General features: G+C 32.3%; 2 protein-coding genes across 2 annotated transcripts; both read right to left on the reverse strand.

Moving 5' to 3' along the window:
• Nucleotides 1-1,232: 1,232 nt before the first annotated feature.
• Nucleotides 1,233-13,321, reverse strand: LOTGIDRAFT_227399 (hypothetical protein; the record flags this gene model as incomplete). The annotated part of the gene is made up of 20 exons (XM_009056657.1): nucleotides 1,233-1,682; nucleotides 1,814-1,918; nucleotides 2,276-2,394; nucleotides 2,713-2,892; nucleotides 3,741-3,863; nucleotides 4,299-4,384; nucleotides 4,819-4,986; nucleotides 7,886-8,055; nucleotides 8,289-8,379; nucleotides 8,700-8,755; nucleotides 9,300-9,404; nucleotides 9,816-9,884; nucleotides 10,128-10,205; nucleotides 10,465-10,677; nucleotides 11,041-11,133; nucleotides 11,502-11,585; nucleotides 11,918-12,101; nucleotides 12,458-12,611; nucleotides 12,802-12,967; nucleotides 13,214-13,321. 20 exons carry the CDS (start codon nucleotides 13,319-13,321, stop codon nucleotides 1,566-1,568), a joined length of 2,469 nt encoding a protein of 822 aa, XP_009054905.1. The 3' UTR covers nucleotides 1,233-1,565.
• Nucleotides 13,322-16,103: 2,782 nt separating this feature from the next.
• Nucleotides 16,104-17,869, reverse strand: LOTGIDRAFT_175442 (hypothetical protein; the record flags this gene model as incomplete). The annotated part of the gene is made up of 2 exons (XM_009056658.1): nucleotides 16,104-17,221; nucleotides 17,455-17,869. 2 exons carry the CDS (start codon nucleotides 17,867-17,869, stop codon nucleotides 16,104-16,106), a joined length of 1,533 nt encoding a protein of 510 aa, XP_009054906.1.
• Nucleotides 17,870-18,079: the final 210 nt, after the last annotated feature.

The raw sequence follows: 18,079 nt of genomic DNA on the forward strand, positions 1-18,079 counted from the left end.
GGCTTATAAAAACAACTAATTAGGCCTACTCAAGGTTTACTGTATTTATAAATACACACAGATAATAAATTATAATCAAAATTAATTATAAAAGTATTAGATATTACAGATGGAGATAAAAATTAATATACAAAATATATACTCAGACTTAAGGCCAATCATACCAATTTAACCCGATAAAAGGTTATAAAATTAATATACGCCTACCATTTTCAAATTTGGTAATTAGGCTATAATTTGGGATTGGAAAGAGATTTTCTAAAAATTTGCAGGTGTACTCGGGACACCGATAGCATTGACTTCCAACATTCCAATTTCCAAAAATTGCAACCACAGACATCTGACTGACAATTGGAAATGTGCGAATCGATGCTATCAGTGCCCCATATACATAATTATATAAAGTTTGGAAAAGGTCTTTACAATCTCTTTACGAGTAATTTTGACTGGTTACTAATAAAATGTAAACAAAAAAATATTGTCCATTCTCCTTGGATAAATCACAGTATTTTGAATACTGCTATTGGTCAGATGTACTATCACAATATTTTGTATTGTGTACTGTTATAATTGCTTTAATGTTAAATTAATATCAAAATGTTTTGGCATACTTTTTTAATATACTGTACAAATTTATTGGCCATACTTCTTTGGAGAAATAATTAAGGCATTCTTAAACGCCCCTGTGGTAAAATCACAGCAATTTGGTACGCTTCTTTGATATAATGTACAGGTTATAAAACCACAGTACGTTTGACTGATATTTTGATGAAATGTACAGTCATAATATTTTGAATGCTTCTTTGATGTGTTGTACAATGGTGGTCAATGCTCTTTAGTTAGTGAAATGTACTAAAACAATGAATAATGCTTTTAAAATGTATAGTAAGTAAAGGTATTTTGAATGCTGAATTGGTAAGCTGTACAATCATAGTAGTTATGTACAATTATTTTGACAATTTAGTGATCATCAAAACTCATTTAAAATCATTTAATGAAACTTATTTCACTTTGGTTGAAAGCACAATATACAAGGGGGACTACTCATTGTCACTTAATGTCTTTGTACATTCAAACCATATATAACTACCTTTAAAAATAACATGGCAATATACTCATTTGCAAGGTGGCAAAGAAATGGGGAATACACAAGAAGGATCCTCTCTGCCAGCTGGTCCCTTAGCCAAATCTCTTGGCATTGATCTTTCCAGGATTATACAACCCAAAAGAGATTGTAAAGAGGTTTTCTAAACTTTTTATGTGTATTGGAGACACTGATAGCAATGATTTGAACCATTTAAATTTTCAGTTAGATGTCTATTGCGTTTGATAAGCTATCACAAAAGCGCTTAGATCTTATTAGCCAGATTTGTTACAGTAAAAATCATATATCATTAAGCATAATTGCAAAAAATACAGATATCTGACAGAAAATGAAATAGTGCAATAGAAGCCAGATACTGAAAAAAAAAAACAAACTAGAAAACCTCCTTACAAACCATAACAGATTTTAATATTGTAAATAAATATAAAGTGACCTATTTTCAGGTATTTGTGGATTATATCTAGTATTGAACTTGTAATAATGTAGGGGGTTGGTTCCGTACTTGCATGGTAGGTGTTCCGGCTTGTCTTCGATTAAAACTAGGTTGAGGTTGGGACATAGCTGAAGCATAGGTTTTCTGAAAACATAAAAACACACTATGATAAATGAAAATGAATCTAAGTTTAAAAATTAAATTTGTTGGTACGGTAATCTTAAGTGGTAGTATATTTTAAGAGGAAGATTTTTATATAAATAAAAAGCACCTACCCTTCTTTGTGTTCTCATTTGAGCATTATAAAATGAGGCTGAATCAGGATTATTCATCAACAGTTCACGTTGTAATCTATCAAATTTTTCTTGTTCATCTTCAGGCTTTAATACAAACAAATATAAAACATCTTAGACTGAATTTTGAATTTGTTACATTCATATTTACGTCATTGGTGAAAATATACAAGAATCAGTTTAAAAAGCTTGAGGAAATTGGATCAGTTGGAAGAAATAGCCTTTTCATAAACAATGTTGGCTATTAATTTTGTTTCGTATTTTTTCTGATTTTTTCCAACTCTAATGTAATCTAACAAAGTAAGCAAAGGGTATCATGTAGGCCAAGGATGGACTGTGGGAGAGTGAAACCCAAAGTAGAGCAAAAAGTAGTTGATTACAATGAAGATGAAAATTTTTAGAAAAAAACGATATTGTATTATATTAGATTGTTTTTATACATACCACAGTTTGTGTATTATAAGCCATAAATACTCCTGGTCTGGTGCCATGCCCTGCTGCCAGACTTGTAGCTGTTTCATCATTAGCAGTAAGAAAACTTTCAGCATACCAAGTGTCAAATTCTAAAAGAATAGAAATTGAAAAGAGAGATTATACAGAGGTTTTTATATTATATGATATCATTAAAAGTATATTACCTCTTGGGATGACTAACAATAACATTTTTAAATTTTGTTTATCTGTGGATTACATGGTGTCATAACTATACAAAATAATCCATCTATAATCCAATAAATCTATAAAACTAATATAATTCATATAAGTTAAAATGATGAATATATACACTTGTTTATGTCAATTCTAAGAGGTAGTATCTTAGTAACATAAAAACTACTTTTGATATCTACAATAGTGAACCACAATCCTATCTTTTTCTTTACCTTGTAAAAGTTTCTGGCGACACTGATCTACTAACTTCTGGCAATACTGCACTTCTGTTTTTAAATTCTTCAAATCTTCAAAGTTACTTCTGTAGGTCTGTTTTAATTCTTTTAGATGTTTGATGGTTAAGAATTCCTCTTCACTAATAATAACGTCTCCTTCTTCATTGAACATGACACCTGAAAAAATTTCAAAAATGATTTGAGCATCTTCATGATGGTGACACAAATGATTTAAACATCTTCATGATGTTGACACAAAATGATTTACAAATCTTCATGATGTTGACCCCAATGATTATAGCATCTTAATGATGTTGACACAAATGGTTATAGCATCTTCAGGATGTTGACACAAATGATTATAGCATCTTCATGATGTTGACACAAATGGTTATAGCATCTTAATGATGTTGACACAAATGATTATAGCATCTTAATGATGTTGACACAAATAGTTATAGCATCTTCAGGATGTTGACACAAATGATTATAGCATCTTCATGATGTTGACACAAATGGTTATAGCATCTTAATGATGTTGACACAAATGGTTATAGCATCTTCACGATGTTGTCCTGTTAACACAAATGGTTATAGCATTTTCAGGATCTTGACACAAAAGATGGCTTTTGTAGGCATTTAAATGAAATGTAATGTAGTTTTACATCCTATTTTTTGAACCTGTATCAGACTAATGAAAATGGGCAACCATGCAGTGTACAATGAGAGAAATTAACAGCAGCATTAGCCAATGCTTTTTCATTATCAAACTATTGAGGGATCCTTCACATGTACAGCTTGAAGCAGAAATAGCAATGCCCAGAGATTTAGCCGAGGACAACTGATAGAAAGGTCATTTGAATCCTCATTATCTCATTATCCTGGCCGTGTATTCTCGAACCGATCTAAGCGTTAGGATATATCCTAGAAACAGTGTTAGAAGTTAATACCCTAGGACATCCTAGTGCTAAGATCCTTTCGAGAATACATGGCCTGGTAAAATAAGGTTGCTCCTTTCTTCTTACCTTCAGCCTCTCTGGCTAATCTTAGCTCATCCAATTTTTGTCTTGCTTTATCAATATCTACTTTATTGGCATTAATAAGCCTGGCCTTTTCTGTGTACGCTTTCTTTTTGGAAGCTAGAATTTCTGAAAAAACAATAAAATTATTTTCATTCAGAGGTTAGTAATGACTGAACCCTTTCAACACTAGCAACACTCTACACCTCATAGAACTACATGATATATACTCAAGTAGTTGGTAAAAAGCAGACAAACATTATGTATACAAGAGTGACCGTGGAAGCAGTTGTTACCAAGTGTCTCGTCACTTTAAGATACTCTGTGATATATAGAAAAGACATAATTTTATAGAAATAGTGAGTAATATTCCTAGTTTGAAGTATTTTTAAAGGAATTGTGTGATTTCGTTCACTTCTAGTACTTCTGAAGACTATTTACATATATTCAAGACTTAAATCACCCCCACAAAATGAGTCACCTGTCCCTTTAATATTAAATGTGTAGTTCTTAAAAATGATGCTAACCTCAAATCCATATTTTTCTATATAAATGTCCCCTTACCTTTATTTTCAATGAGAATACTATTAATTTTACTGCCTCTCTCCTGTTTGAATTCTTCAAAAGCTGTAGATCTGCTAGGTGGGGTACTGATGGAATAAAAATATATAAAGATTTGTAGAAATGTAACAAAATATACAGTTTCTAATTTGGTTGTGAATGTCAGATACCACACAACAACTCTGTCTGACAACACAACTTCTTACATAGCTAATTATCCTATTTTGGTTATTAAAGGGATGGTAAAGTGGTTTTCTAAACTTTGTATGTGTTCTGGGGCTTCTCTTTGCATTATTTTCTATCGGTGTGGTACCTGAATCAGTATAGCAGAAACAGATAATAAATTAGTTTCACAATAGTTATGTTTAATTTTACTAGAATTGCGAAAATTTGAATGATGCAAATCAATGCTATTAGTGTCTCCAATGTAAAAAGATTACAAAACATCTTTACACTACTTTTAATGCTTAACTGAAACTCAAATGAATCTATTGAAATAATTAATAATTATTTTCATTCTTACCTTGGTCTTTCCTTCATATTTGGGGCAGCACCCATTGAACTAATAGGGGAGGCAGTACCATCTACATCCTTATCTTCCTTTCTATCAATAGGGGTATGTGGTGATTTCAGCTCCCTGTCTCCCTTGGCTGAATGAGATGGACTGGTTGATGCTTTACCTGCAACTGGACTGAAAGAGCAATCCCAACATTAGAATTATTTCTGTGTTAAAGGAAGTTGGTTGCATTCAAATGGCTATTTCAGAGCAATAAAAGATAAGCTTACTCAGGGAAGGCAAGGGTAGAGGTTAGGACATCAAGTTCATCAAGTACTACACATCAAAGCTAGCACATTCCAGAGCTGTAAAAATTTCAAACTGTGTACTTTAGTACTGAAAGAAAAAGCTCAGATCCAGCTTGGCAGGAAAACTACTAATATAAGTCTAATAGGTAAAATTTCTTTCATTACAAAAGTGGCCTCTACAAATATCTATCTATATACATGAAAATGGAGACAAAATGAAAAAAAAAGTGATAATGATGATATTATGTGAAAATGACATTAACAAAGTGACAGTGTAAAATGATGTTAACAAAGAGACAATGTGAAATGATAACAATGTGACAATGTAAAATGATGTTAAAAATATGACAACTTAACATGATTTTAACAAATTAACAATGATGTTAACAAAGTGACAATGATATTAGCAATATAAAAATGTGAAATGGTGTTAACACAGTGACAAGGTGATGATAAGAAATGATGTTAACAAAGTGACAATGATATTAGCAATATAAAAATGTGAAATGATGTTAACACAGTGACAAGGTGATGATAAGAAATGATGTTAACAAAGTGACAATGATATTAGCAATATAAAAATGTGAAATGATGTTAACACAGTGACAAGGTGATGATAAAAATTGATGTTAACAAAGTGACAATGATATTAGCGATATAAAAATGTGAAATGATGTTAACACAGTGCCAAGGTGATGATAAGAAATGATGTTAACAAAGTGACAATGATGTTAACAAAGTGACAATGATATTAGCAATATAAAAATGTGAAATGGTGTTAACACAGTGACAAGGTGATGATAAGAAATGATGTTAACAAAGTGACAATGATATTAGCAATATAAAAATGTGAAATGATGTTAACACAGTGACAAGGTGATGATAAGAAATGATGTTAACAAAGTGACAATGATGTTAACAAAGTGACAATGATAGTTTACTTCCTATTTTCCACAAGTAAAATCACATCTAAAAACAATTCTGAAGCCTTGTGATGTTATAAGCACAGTAGCAATTCCAGATAGTTCACATCATTTGCTAATTGTCCAAGTCATTAATCTTTTATCCACAAACTTAAGTTATGTAGTCTAGGTTATCCAAACACAAATAAAATGATTAAAATGAAATTTAAGTTTGCTTGCATTTTCAATGAAATATGTGAACACAGCTATCTGGAATTTCTCCTTAAAGAGGTTTTCATAATTATGTATCAGGTAGGGACATTAATAGCATCGATTTGCAAGATTACAATTTTCAATCAGACATCAGGTGATTTTGCAATTCCAGCAGAACTAAGTGTTTTATGACATCACTATTACCTCAGAGACCCTCAGATGTTATTTGCAATTTGTTTGATTACTGACATCTTTAAATGCTTAATTTAAGAGGACTTGAAAAACCCAGTCATCCATTTTAAAATCGCAGTATTGCAAAGGGATGCTATGAGTATTCCCAATACACATAAAAAGTTGAGAAAACCTTTTTACAATCCCTTTAGTTTCTAAATATTAAATGTATTAGTAATAATATTCGGTGTATTGCTTGATGATTGTATTTTTGTCAAAATGGTACCTTTCAGAAACGCCTGTGCTGAACGCTTTGGCGGCCACAACTGCAGAAAACACACGACTGTTCAAAAGAGACAAACAAATGAAGACATACAAGAAATGAAAGAAATATGAAAACATGAATGAATGATACAAATGAGGTTAAAAATGAAAATTCAAGAATTTTTCAAAGATTAGATTCAAATATAAATAACCCTGACAACCAGATTGTCTCCTTGACATTGATTGGACAAACTCAGATGTCACCTTGACATTGATTTGGTGAAATCAAATATCAATGTCATCATGACATTGATTGAACAAACCCAAATGTTACCTTGGTTTGATTGGACGAATTCAAATGTCACATTGTCTTTGATTGGATGAACTCAATTCCGATGATTCACTAATTCGAACCTGAAGATGACAGGTTGTACCTATGTGATAAATGAACACACCAGAGGCCAGTTTAGTAGCCTATGATTTAGTGAAACATGCTTGCTCTGTTGTTTCATGCCAAATATATCACAACTTACTTCCAGTCCTTATGAATTCAGTGAGAGAACAAAAACAGTATAAAAAGCAATCAATTAGCTATTATTTTTTTAGTCTGGCCAACAAAAAAAATAATTATGAAAACTTCTTCAGTCTTTTTATCTAATTGTCAAATCATTAAAATTGATTTATTCAACCAATCAGATTGCTGTATTTTCTAAAATCAGATTTTAGTATTCCAGTCATCTGACTGGTCAATCACAAATATCAATTTTCAATTTAATTTTATAGATCAATCAGAAATCTGAATTCTCAAAATCTTAAATTTGAATTCAAGTTTCTGGCTAATTACAACAATAGTCAGATATCCATCCAAATAAAAGGGATTGTAAACAGGTTTCCTAAACTTCTTATGTGCATTGGGGACACTGATAGTGATATTGATTTACATCATTCTAATTTTATCTGTTTTCAGTTCTTGCAATTCCACTAAAACTTATGATGTAGCTTGAGCTAAAGCTTAGATTTCTATTACAAGCTCTTTTAATAGTGACGCCATTTATATTAAACATTACTATAATTGCAGGAACCACAGACGTCTGTTGGAAATTTATAATAATAGAAGCCATGAATGGCCCCGATACACATGAAAAATCTAGAAAACCCATTCCTACTTTTCTGTTTCAGTAGGGGCAACCCCTTTAAGAATAACTAATAAAATAAAGCAATGAAAACATAACATACCTCTGTCTATCCTTCATTCCTTTTTTCTTACTTTCTCGTTCTTTTTCCTTCTTTTTGAGTTGAACAACAGCAGATGGTTCAGCTTTAACTGAACGTGGAGCACTTCCCACACCAAACCCTGACCCATCAGATTCTCCTACTAATGAGGCTTCATCTGATATCAATCCTGCCTATTGAAATATTAAGAGTGCAATGGGGAAAATTTTGCTTTGACAGCAGCACCTTGATATTTTGTGGTTGATCTGTGGCTGGAATCATTTACTTGGTTATGAACAAATGCTTGTCCAAGCAAGCACCATCAATCAAGCTTATGATATGAAAAGTGACAATTCAATTAAATGTGCAATGGGGAAAATTTTGCTTTCATGGAATCATGTGGAATAAAGGAATAAAATAAACATACTTGTTGGGCAGCACTGACAGCAGCTGGATCTGTTTTATCTATTAAAGTATATTTCTGTCTTAACTTCTCCTCTATTTCACCCTCCATTTGACTAATAAATTACAACAAATATCAGTGTACTTCATTACAGCAACATATTCTTCCATTTCATACACATACATGTACTTGTGTGTATCTTTTTACAAATAGAATGTCAATATTTTGTCAAATTTACAATAATAAGCTATTGGCAGCTTTTGAAGCATACAAGAAAACAAGAACCTCTTCATAAAGATCAGTAATAAGCAGAGCCTGTACTGTTCCTGTACTTATTGTTCTATCCTAACTTTGGTTAAATGAAAATTAGTAGCCTTTTTGAAAAATATGGTAGAAAAATTCAGACTTGAAGGGGCTATAAATATGTGAACTTACTGATTAATCTCTTTAAAGGCTTCGTATGTACCTTGAATTTGACGAATATTAACAATCTATAATACCAAAAAAAAAATATATCCAAATTATACCTTGATGTCAAGTTAATGTCTGATATTGCAATCTATTTCATCAAATCTTCTCTAAGCAATTAAAGGGTACACTGTTTGCAAATTGTTTTCACTAATTAAGAAGCAAAGTATGGTCTGCTACTACAATATGACTTGTTGTCTTTCCTACATAGTGAGCTCTTTTGGGAAAACTACCATATGTCAATAACATGCCATTTTTAATTAAGCAATTATCTCATTTGGGAAAGTGTGAAAACTCTGACTCAAAGATTGTGACACATAAAACTGGAATTGTGGGATAGCAGAACCCCAAGTGTTTCTGAATCCCAGAATTTGTCAATTTTATCAAGAAATGGAACCTCACTGAACACTGGTTAGTAATAATGTCATTGGAGCCGGTATAAAATTGTAAGATCACAAAGGAAGCAAAAAAAGGTAAGAAAAATTCTGATGCCTTAGATTGACCATTGTGTGAATATACTGGAATGTCAAACTTTAATTCCTGTCTGGTCAAAAATAATAGACTTACATCAACTTCATCTACAGTTCCTTCTAGATAGCGTCTAACTTGATGTCTGATTTCATACTTCTGTTGTTCTGACAGAGCATCATATCCAATATGACTTCTGTTAGCCTGCAATTCAACATAATTCTAATTGAGAATAAAACAAGTTTATATCTATTACTGACAAGGGATAGAAATTCCAAGTAATAAGATATGTATTTTTCTCGAATAAATTAAACAAACAGAGGTTGTGGTTTCTAATCACGATTGGCATTTGAAAGTCTGGTAACATCCTTCGTCATTATTTCAGTTGGCCCAGCTGTAAATGGCAGATAATCTGGGAAAGAACAATGTTGATAGTTTTGAAACCAGCTGATAGACAAGATCATGAGCCCAAGTTGTTATCCTTGAAAAAATTGATTGCTTCCTTCTTAAAAAAGTTATTTTTCTTGGAATTTAATATGTTGTTTAGCACATTTATTTTGCAGTCATTTGAATATCAGAACAAAAAAAGTCCACGAGCAGTTAAAACTATCTTACCAATGTATCATGCATGGCCAATTCTGATTTCAAATAATTTATTTCTTCTTGTAACTTCTTACATAATAGCTGAAAATAGGAAAAAATCAATTGTTAAAAGTCAAACAGAATCTATAAGAATTTCAAAATATGATTTTCATATTATACTTTGTTGTCACGAAAATATGTGTCAAAATGCATTACATCAATTATATTTTTGAAAATTTTCCATTGTAGGTTTTTGATAGTAATTGGAATCTCAGTTGTCCTCCGTCTGTCCCCAGTTCCAGGTTGCTTGTACCTCCACTTTTAAACTTTCCAGTCTTAACTTACAGTTGGGTCGTAAACTTTATTGACAGCTGGTTCACTTGATACACACATCATTCTGGTAGCAAAACGTAATGTAGATACCTAAAATATACATTATTTTCTGTCATAAATTAATTTGAAAAAAAATTGCCTATGTCTTTCTAATCCATTAAAAACTACTGCCTGCTCTACCACATAATTTCTTGTTATATACCTAAGCAGTCTGTGAAGAAGCCTCACTAAATGACATCACAGAATATCATACATTTTAAGTCATATTAGTTCAAAGTTCAAAGGGTTAAGAGTCTTCTAATTGTATTTATTTAACCCTTTGACAAAAGTTTCCATTGAAGTATATTACCGTTTCTTCCATCTGACTGTACTCGCCCCACATATTGGCTATCATGACAGTTTTACAGTTACCACCAATAGAATCTTTCAAATAATGTGTCAATTTCGACTGGCGGAAAGGTACGTGTTCCCGCCTTTTATCAGCCAGAGCTACTATCACTTGTTCTAGGAAGGAGAGAGATTTGTTGATATACATAGCCTCTGTTTGGGTTTTGCCTTCCGACTGAAATTAAAAGCATATCTACTAAATTTTTGAACCTTCAAAAATAAAAAGGCTTTTAAAACTACTGTGAATTAAACTTAGGCTAAACATCATCTTTTTCCTTTGATCAATCAGATTCAAAGAAAAATTTGACCAGGTTATGACAGAAGTCAAATGGTTTTTGTAATATAAAAGGACATCTCCGACCAAGTTCCTCCGTTGTGTGAATTTTCACCATAATAAAAGCCAAATTTGTGATTGATTGATATGGATGATGTCAAGTTGAGGCTGATGTGAATTGAAGGTTTCATAGCGCTCACATCAGAATTCTCCATCCACATTATAAATAATATAAAACAACGGCAATAATTCAAGATAACAAACCTTAGTTTTACTCAGTCTTTCTGACCCAGCTAAATCTACGAAGTTTAATTTTGATACAGTATATCTAGCATCAGACTGTACACGCGATCTTGACTGAAAAAAAGAACAAGAATCAAATTGTGATTCAAAAAAGAAATGAAATGGAGTCCTTCAGGTATGGACAGGTAACATCATGAAGTTTAAAGTTTTTTGCCTTATTTACTGACGCAAGAAACTTTAACATACACAGCCTGTAGCACATGGAGCCTTAGTCCCATTCAAACTACTAGACACTTCTTCCATATTAATCCCTTTCTGGTCTGCATTACTGACAGGTGGAAAACTGGTTGAAAGGTATAAATAGACCAATACAAAGTTTTTTTCATCCTGGACCTTCAGCAAAAGTGTCTAACTCAGTGAGTCACCCCAGCTCAGCTACAAAAAGAGTTCTGTCAACAAATTAAGAATTAAAAATAACATACCTCTAAATAAACAGTAAATAGACAATGTGACCGCGATGATTGCTTATTTAAAGAATGGGAAGAGATAGCCCTATTGGTTTCTCCCTAAAAAAAATAACAACAAAAGTTAGATAAAAGTAACATGTGCATATCAAGCATGAAATTGTGTGAATCTCTGTTAGTATGAGTTAATTTGTCGTCTGCTAGGATATCAAGTGTTGTAGGTTCAATTCTCATGAAAAAGGATGTAACATAATGGAGGCAAATGAGGTAAATTTATGCTCCAATTTGAAATAATGACCAAACTTTAGAAGAGTCTTTTTTTTCAATCATGCATTTCAAATCATGCCTCTTTTTAACTAGGATTGATCTATGACTTACTAAAAAAATAAGTAAAAAACAAAAGGGCAGAAAATAAAATCAATTCATCAAGCTACCTCGAAAAGTAAATTTAAAGCATCCTCTTCATTTTGAGCTAAATGACAGGACAGGCCTTTAACAAAAACCCCATCATTGTTTTCTGTGACTACCATAGGTTCATCATCTATTTTACTGTTAGCATCAGGTAGTGTAGATAGCAGATCATACATGGTTTCATTATAGATCTCCATATATGATATCCTGTAAATAGAATGAATAAATGAGATGTGAATGAATGAATGAAACAACCAATCATTCAATCAACCAATCAATCCACCAATCTATCCATCAATCAAAAGAGTTTTGCATCCTACTTTCATATACTGAATTAATATAAAAGAGGCAACAGCATGCAGTGTGCAATTAACCTTAATAAAATCTTTAATATGCCCATTCTGTTGCAAGCAAAGCCTCACCAGTCCCTTTTCTTAACAGAGAGAAAATGGGTTAAATAGCACCAACCTATGTTGGGGTTCAGGTTAGAAAGTAAGTCTTACTCAGTGAGCTTGCATAGCTTCTGAATAACAGTAATAAACCAAGAATAATTTTCAATTTACCTGACAGTGATGGAATATTCTGGTCTGTCTTCAATATCTCGAAATAACTGAGATAAAGACCTTGGAATCAAACCTCTATGTTGATAACTCTCTGTGGCTCCAGTCATGGTGAATGTTTTACCAGCACCAGTTTGTCCATAGCACATTAAAGTTCCTGAAAGCATGAAATCAAGAATTGGGAATGACAAATAACAGGTCCTTTCTAAACCTCTTGGCATTGATCTTTACCAGATTAACCCTTTCCATTCTGTTTCCAGCTGAGTCAACTGGGACTAATTTTGTGCATAACTGATTTAACTGTTATTTTTCAAGTCTGTGGGCCCTAAAGAAGACCTTTACCTTACCGTTATAGCCATCTAGGGCAGACGTAACAATATCTGTTGCTAGAGTTTCATAAACCTGCTCTTGATTTGTATTGTGGAAAATTCCATCCAGTTTAAATGACCAATCCATGATCTGGTTGTTGACCACCCCTTTTCTCGGGTCTTTCTCCATATGAACATTGACACTCTGAAAAGTTTGGGATATTAGAGTTAAAGGGTCAGTCTGATATTTCAAGTTGCGACCCAGGAAAAATTGTTTGTGCACTGCCCTCAATTATAAGCCTTCGCCACTTTATTTCTTACAATTTTCACAATATGGTTCAAAATTTTATCTCTCTGGTCCAGAAGGCTCGTGCCACTGACTCTCTGCAGTATTTGGAGTGGATATTTCGATTTCATACGTCAAAAATGAAAGGAACATAAAATTATCTACCTTGCCATCTGGAAGTAACTCTAAATTATCGTGAGCAAAATCAGACGTAGGTCTTACTCTTCCCCATACACAAACTTTACGTCCCCGTTGTCCAGCTTTGCTACTCATCTTGAAGCTAAAAATTAGTAAAACCGTGATAAAAACAACAACTTTTTCGTTTTGCTTTCTTCAAGCGTCCATATTTGTTTATATGTTGTTAAGTTGATTGCGCATGTGCAAGTTATATTTCCTTTCGGAAGTGGCTAAATATTTGATTAACCAGTCTGGTTAGTGTATTATTTTTCTTTTATTGATAATCGAGACATTCAAAATGGCCGAAGAAGGATGAAAAACATTTGTTTTTATGTATAAAATGAAATAAATCGCATTTTAATTTTATGAATTATTTGCCAGTGGAAGAAATAAACAAACATGTCTTTACAGTATTCTTTTAAAAGGTAAGATTTTAAAAATGTAGTCTTAGATTTTGAATTAGATCAAGAATCAGGTGTAAATTTTAAATGTTTTTGTTATTGTTTTTTGACATTTGAGTTATTGTTATGTCAAACTCAAAGTCTACGGTCAATGCGTCAGTGTCGCTGAAGTCATTGAGAAAAGAAGGTTGCTGTTTTAGATTTGACATGTTGGTTGTGATGTGTATTGTATCTTGAATTATATTTATAAGCTAACCGCACGTACATTAAACCAGCAATATCAGTTGACCTGGTTTTCTGCACATTATTTTAGGTGGGGTCAAAGGAGTTACATTTCTAACTGTAGAATTTTGAAGTGTTGCAGATGAATTAAAAATAGTAATATTTTATTTAAACAAATTTTATAAAAAAAATATAACCTCAACTTGCAATTGCTTAACAATATAACCTTATACTTCAATACTTGCATGAAATTTATGTGATAATATAAAGGCATAAATGAGCATCAAAAATTATTTGAAAATATATGCAATTTTCTTTAATATGCAAAGTTTCACAACAGGTTTGCACTTAAATTGGTTTTTTATTGATTTCTGTTATGCAGCGTTGTAAGCTTGGTATAAATATTTTTATTTTCTTTAGAAAAAGGAAAAGAATTTTATTGCGAGATACCATTGATAGATTTGATAAAATGAATATTAATGGGTTTTTAAAGCATTCAATTTTTTTTAGTTGAAATCAATAAAATCTTTTCAAACTCAATTTGATAGAAACACTTTTTTAATGCAGTTACTGCTCTTTGTGTGTACCAGGAAAGTTATCAAAATCAATGAATATTTATTTTCACTTATGGGAGACAACTCTTCTAGTCATCAAAAGATCTGAGTTTGCTATTTCAAAAAAGGTTTGATACTAAAGTAGATTGCAAGCAAGGATTTAAATTAAAAAAAGTGGCTTTTCAGTGGACAAAATATGAGTTGGTTAAGTATCACCAAATTGAGATTGATTATTGATGGCCAATATTGAAATTTGATCAATAATCTATAAAATATTTTAAAATTGAAAATTCTTCTAAATAATAAATAATCATCTTGTCAAATTTATCAATTCCATTTTTTTATTTTTATATCATAGATTTATAATAATATGATATTGCTTTGATTTGTTATAAAAGTTTATTGTGTTTATTTATTTACTGAAGGTAAACCATGTGGAAGAGATTACTACTGCACTTGTCAAGGGATACACTGAAGTAAATATAACTTTGACATTCAATAGATTATGAATGATCCATAATTGGAATTAAAAATACATAAGCGATTATTTCATCACTGTATTGTGAATATATAAGCTTAGTGAGTAAGCTTATACGTGAAAATTATGCATAGAGAACACTTTATTATAAAAGTTCCTATTTCACCATTTTACAATTCTTGAAATTCTAGTAAACAAATATATGACATCATTATTACAACACCTTTTTGGAATGCTGGAATGACCTAAATGAATTTATGTGACTTATTAACAAAAGTTGGCAAATAGTCAGCTATGAATAGTCAATACAAGTAAAGTGATATAATGATTGTACATTAGTATCTATTATATCTGTTATATTGTTGTATACACTGTACAGTATAATAGTTAGGTGATCAGAATATTAAACTAGACTAACCATTCACCGTGGGAAACTTATGATATCTAGAGAAATAGAACACTCCTTTAACGAAAATATCGACTTCTTAAAATGTAAAGATGGCTTTACACAATATTTTATAGAGTAAATCAAGCAAACTTTGATTATTGAGGTTTATGGTTAATTGTTGAATAAAAAATTTTGAGTAAAATACATTTCAAAATGACTGATTTATTTTGGGGAGGAATATGATTTGAAACAACTGTTCTGGGAAGGAATGATCTCACTGCGGATGAGAAGCCCTCAGATAGGGCATTTTAGTTATTGCTTAAAAAACAATGAAAATACAATGGAAAATTCATTTTAATAGAGATACATGTTCTGTATTACATATTTTGTTAAGAAATATTATAGAGTAAACTAAATTATCATATTTCTGTATTGCTCTACAATTGATGTACAGTATCGAGCACTATGAAAACATTGAAAATATCTTGTAATTGTAAATTATCATGAAACATATCTTATAAAATATTTCCATATATATGTTGAAATATTATTTTTCAATGCATCAATTGTAGCGTGAATTATTGAAATAGAACTTGAAACATGTTACATGAGCTTTATGTTGTGCGATCTTCAGACAACTGACTTATTTCAGTCAATGTTCCTACTGAAGTTTGACAATTAGTTCTTGTTCATGTGTCTGTGAAGGGGTAGAAGGGATTATTGTATGTTTAGTTCAAATAAGAATTCAATAAGCTGCATTCAAATAATCAAATAAAGAATGTCCTAATTTCTTAATGCATAAATCACCAAATTTTGAACAAAGCATTATCTGTAATCATTTTCCACGTCCAAAACAACACAAAAATATTCTTCCAAAAGGGCTGACTTGATATTTGGTGACCACGTTTATTTTCCTGGAGCTTTGAGAACTTTGTTCTTGGGAATAGAAGGAACTATTTCTTGAAGCTGGGGTAAAGCATGGAAATCTTACAGGGCGTTTGAAGACGGGAACTGCTTTCTTGAAGGCACTCTTTTCATAGTAAATAGGCTCAGCACAGGGACCAATGGCTATAGGCATAGCTAAATTTAATTTTCCTCCACCTTGGGAGAATTTGATTAATGTTTTTACAGAGTATGTAACTTTGAGTATGTTACAGCCGTAATTAAAGGAAGTCAATATGTCATTGTGTGTGGGAATCACAACTTCATACGACGAAGTCTTCATATTGCTTTCAATAGTTACCACTGCAGTTTCTTCAGGATTTTTATTTTGTAATTGAACTAAGGTATATGATGCTCTTTGACCTGGGGTTTGAAAACTGACATGTTGTTGCAGACCACAAATAATTTCTTTGATTTTTCTTGAGGCTGGAACCGCTAACGATATTTGTAGTCTGATGTCGTCACCTGCCAGAAACACACTTCTATCTAACGCCAAACCTATGGTGGCTGTTCTGCCTTTACCACATGCCAATGCCACCTCCTCCATGTGATTGATGGGTAAATTGACATCTGGTAACATGTTCACATCAAATGGTCGCAGAACCTTGAAATCTAATCGGTAGGAAAGTAAAGATTTCTGATGAGCTTTTTTATGTTTTTTGGATGCCACTGATTTTCTGCTGGAATCTATAAGACGTGCTTTTATAAAATAGGACACGTTGAATCTCAGGCCACTATATTGTTCATCATAATCCATGGATGATGGAACATCTTTAGACAGATGAAAGTGGAAGTTTGAAACATATTTTCCAGGTGTCAACAAAGACGTCCATTTTGTTTCGTTGTTGCCTATGACACAAGTTCGTTTGTACATATAGTTCTCTTGCTGTGTGAAAAGCTTTCCAGTTTTTGTCAAAGAAGCATTTCCTACTCCTACCACCACTAATTCCAAATACCGTATTTCCAAACTCTTTGACAAATCCATGATTACAGTTCCACTTATTTCTTCACCTGGTCGATATTGATATTTGAGGGACTCGTCAAGTTGGATTTCAAAACGTGTCACAGCATGATTTCTTGAACTGCTATGACTTCTCGTACTAGAAGTCACAGATGGCAGCGATGTCTCCCATGTCCACTGGGATAATGTCTTCTGGAAACGGTTAACTTTGATGCGCGTAAGGTTCCATTGGACATTTTTATTGTTCCTCTATGAGCTGTCATATGCCCATGTCCATGCGTACCTCCATTTTGATAAACTTTATTCAACATTTGAATTTGGTCGGAACTATCCAAGAGATCTTCTGTGAAAGACAACTGCCTGTTGGTACCTTTTTTACCACTTGAGATGCCTTTCAAGTTGTCCATCGATTCTGAAAAACCGTAGTTAGCGAGTCCAGAAGGTGAACCAGTCACAACATATTTACCGCCTGAAACACGTCCATGTGATATAAATCCATTCATTTCTACAGCTTTTTTCCTATGGGTTGGTGTAAAAGTTTGTGCTTTTCCAATATAGCCGTTCTGTGTTGAAACCTCTGGATTTGAATTTGAAGTTGAAGTTGATCGGATTGTTTTAATCTTTTGAACTCTGTCACTTACAGTACCCACTGGCACTGATCTTGACATATTGTTTGGTGTTGTGACTTCTGTTGCCATTTTTTGGATGGAAATTGTTCTCGTCTTGTGATTCCTGTAAATAGAAGAAAACTGAATTTACGGTTTGATTTACTACTCTCTTTAAATGTGTTTGTGGCTTGTTGTTTGTTTAATTTGATTAAGAGTTTTTCTTAACTTGTTTTGTGTATTGAGGACACTGATTGCATTGATTTACATCATTACAATTTTCAGTCAGGTGTTTGTGGGTCT

The sequence above is a fragment of the Lottia gigantea genome (genome assembly GCF_000327385.1).
Source record: "Lottia gigantea unplaced genomic scaffold LOTGIsca_282, whole genome shotgun sequence".
Lineage (NCBI taxonomy): Eukaryota > Metazoa > Mollusca > Gastropoda > Lottiidae > Lottia > Lottia gigantea.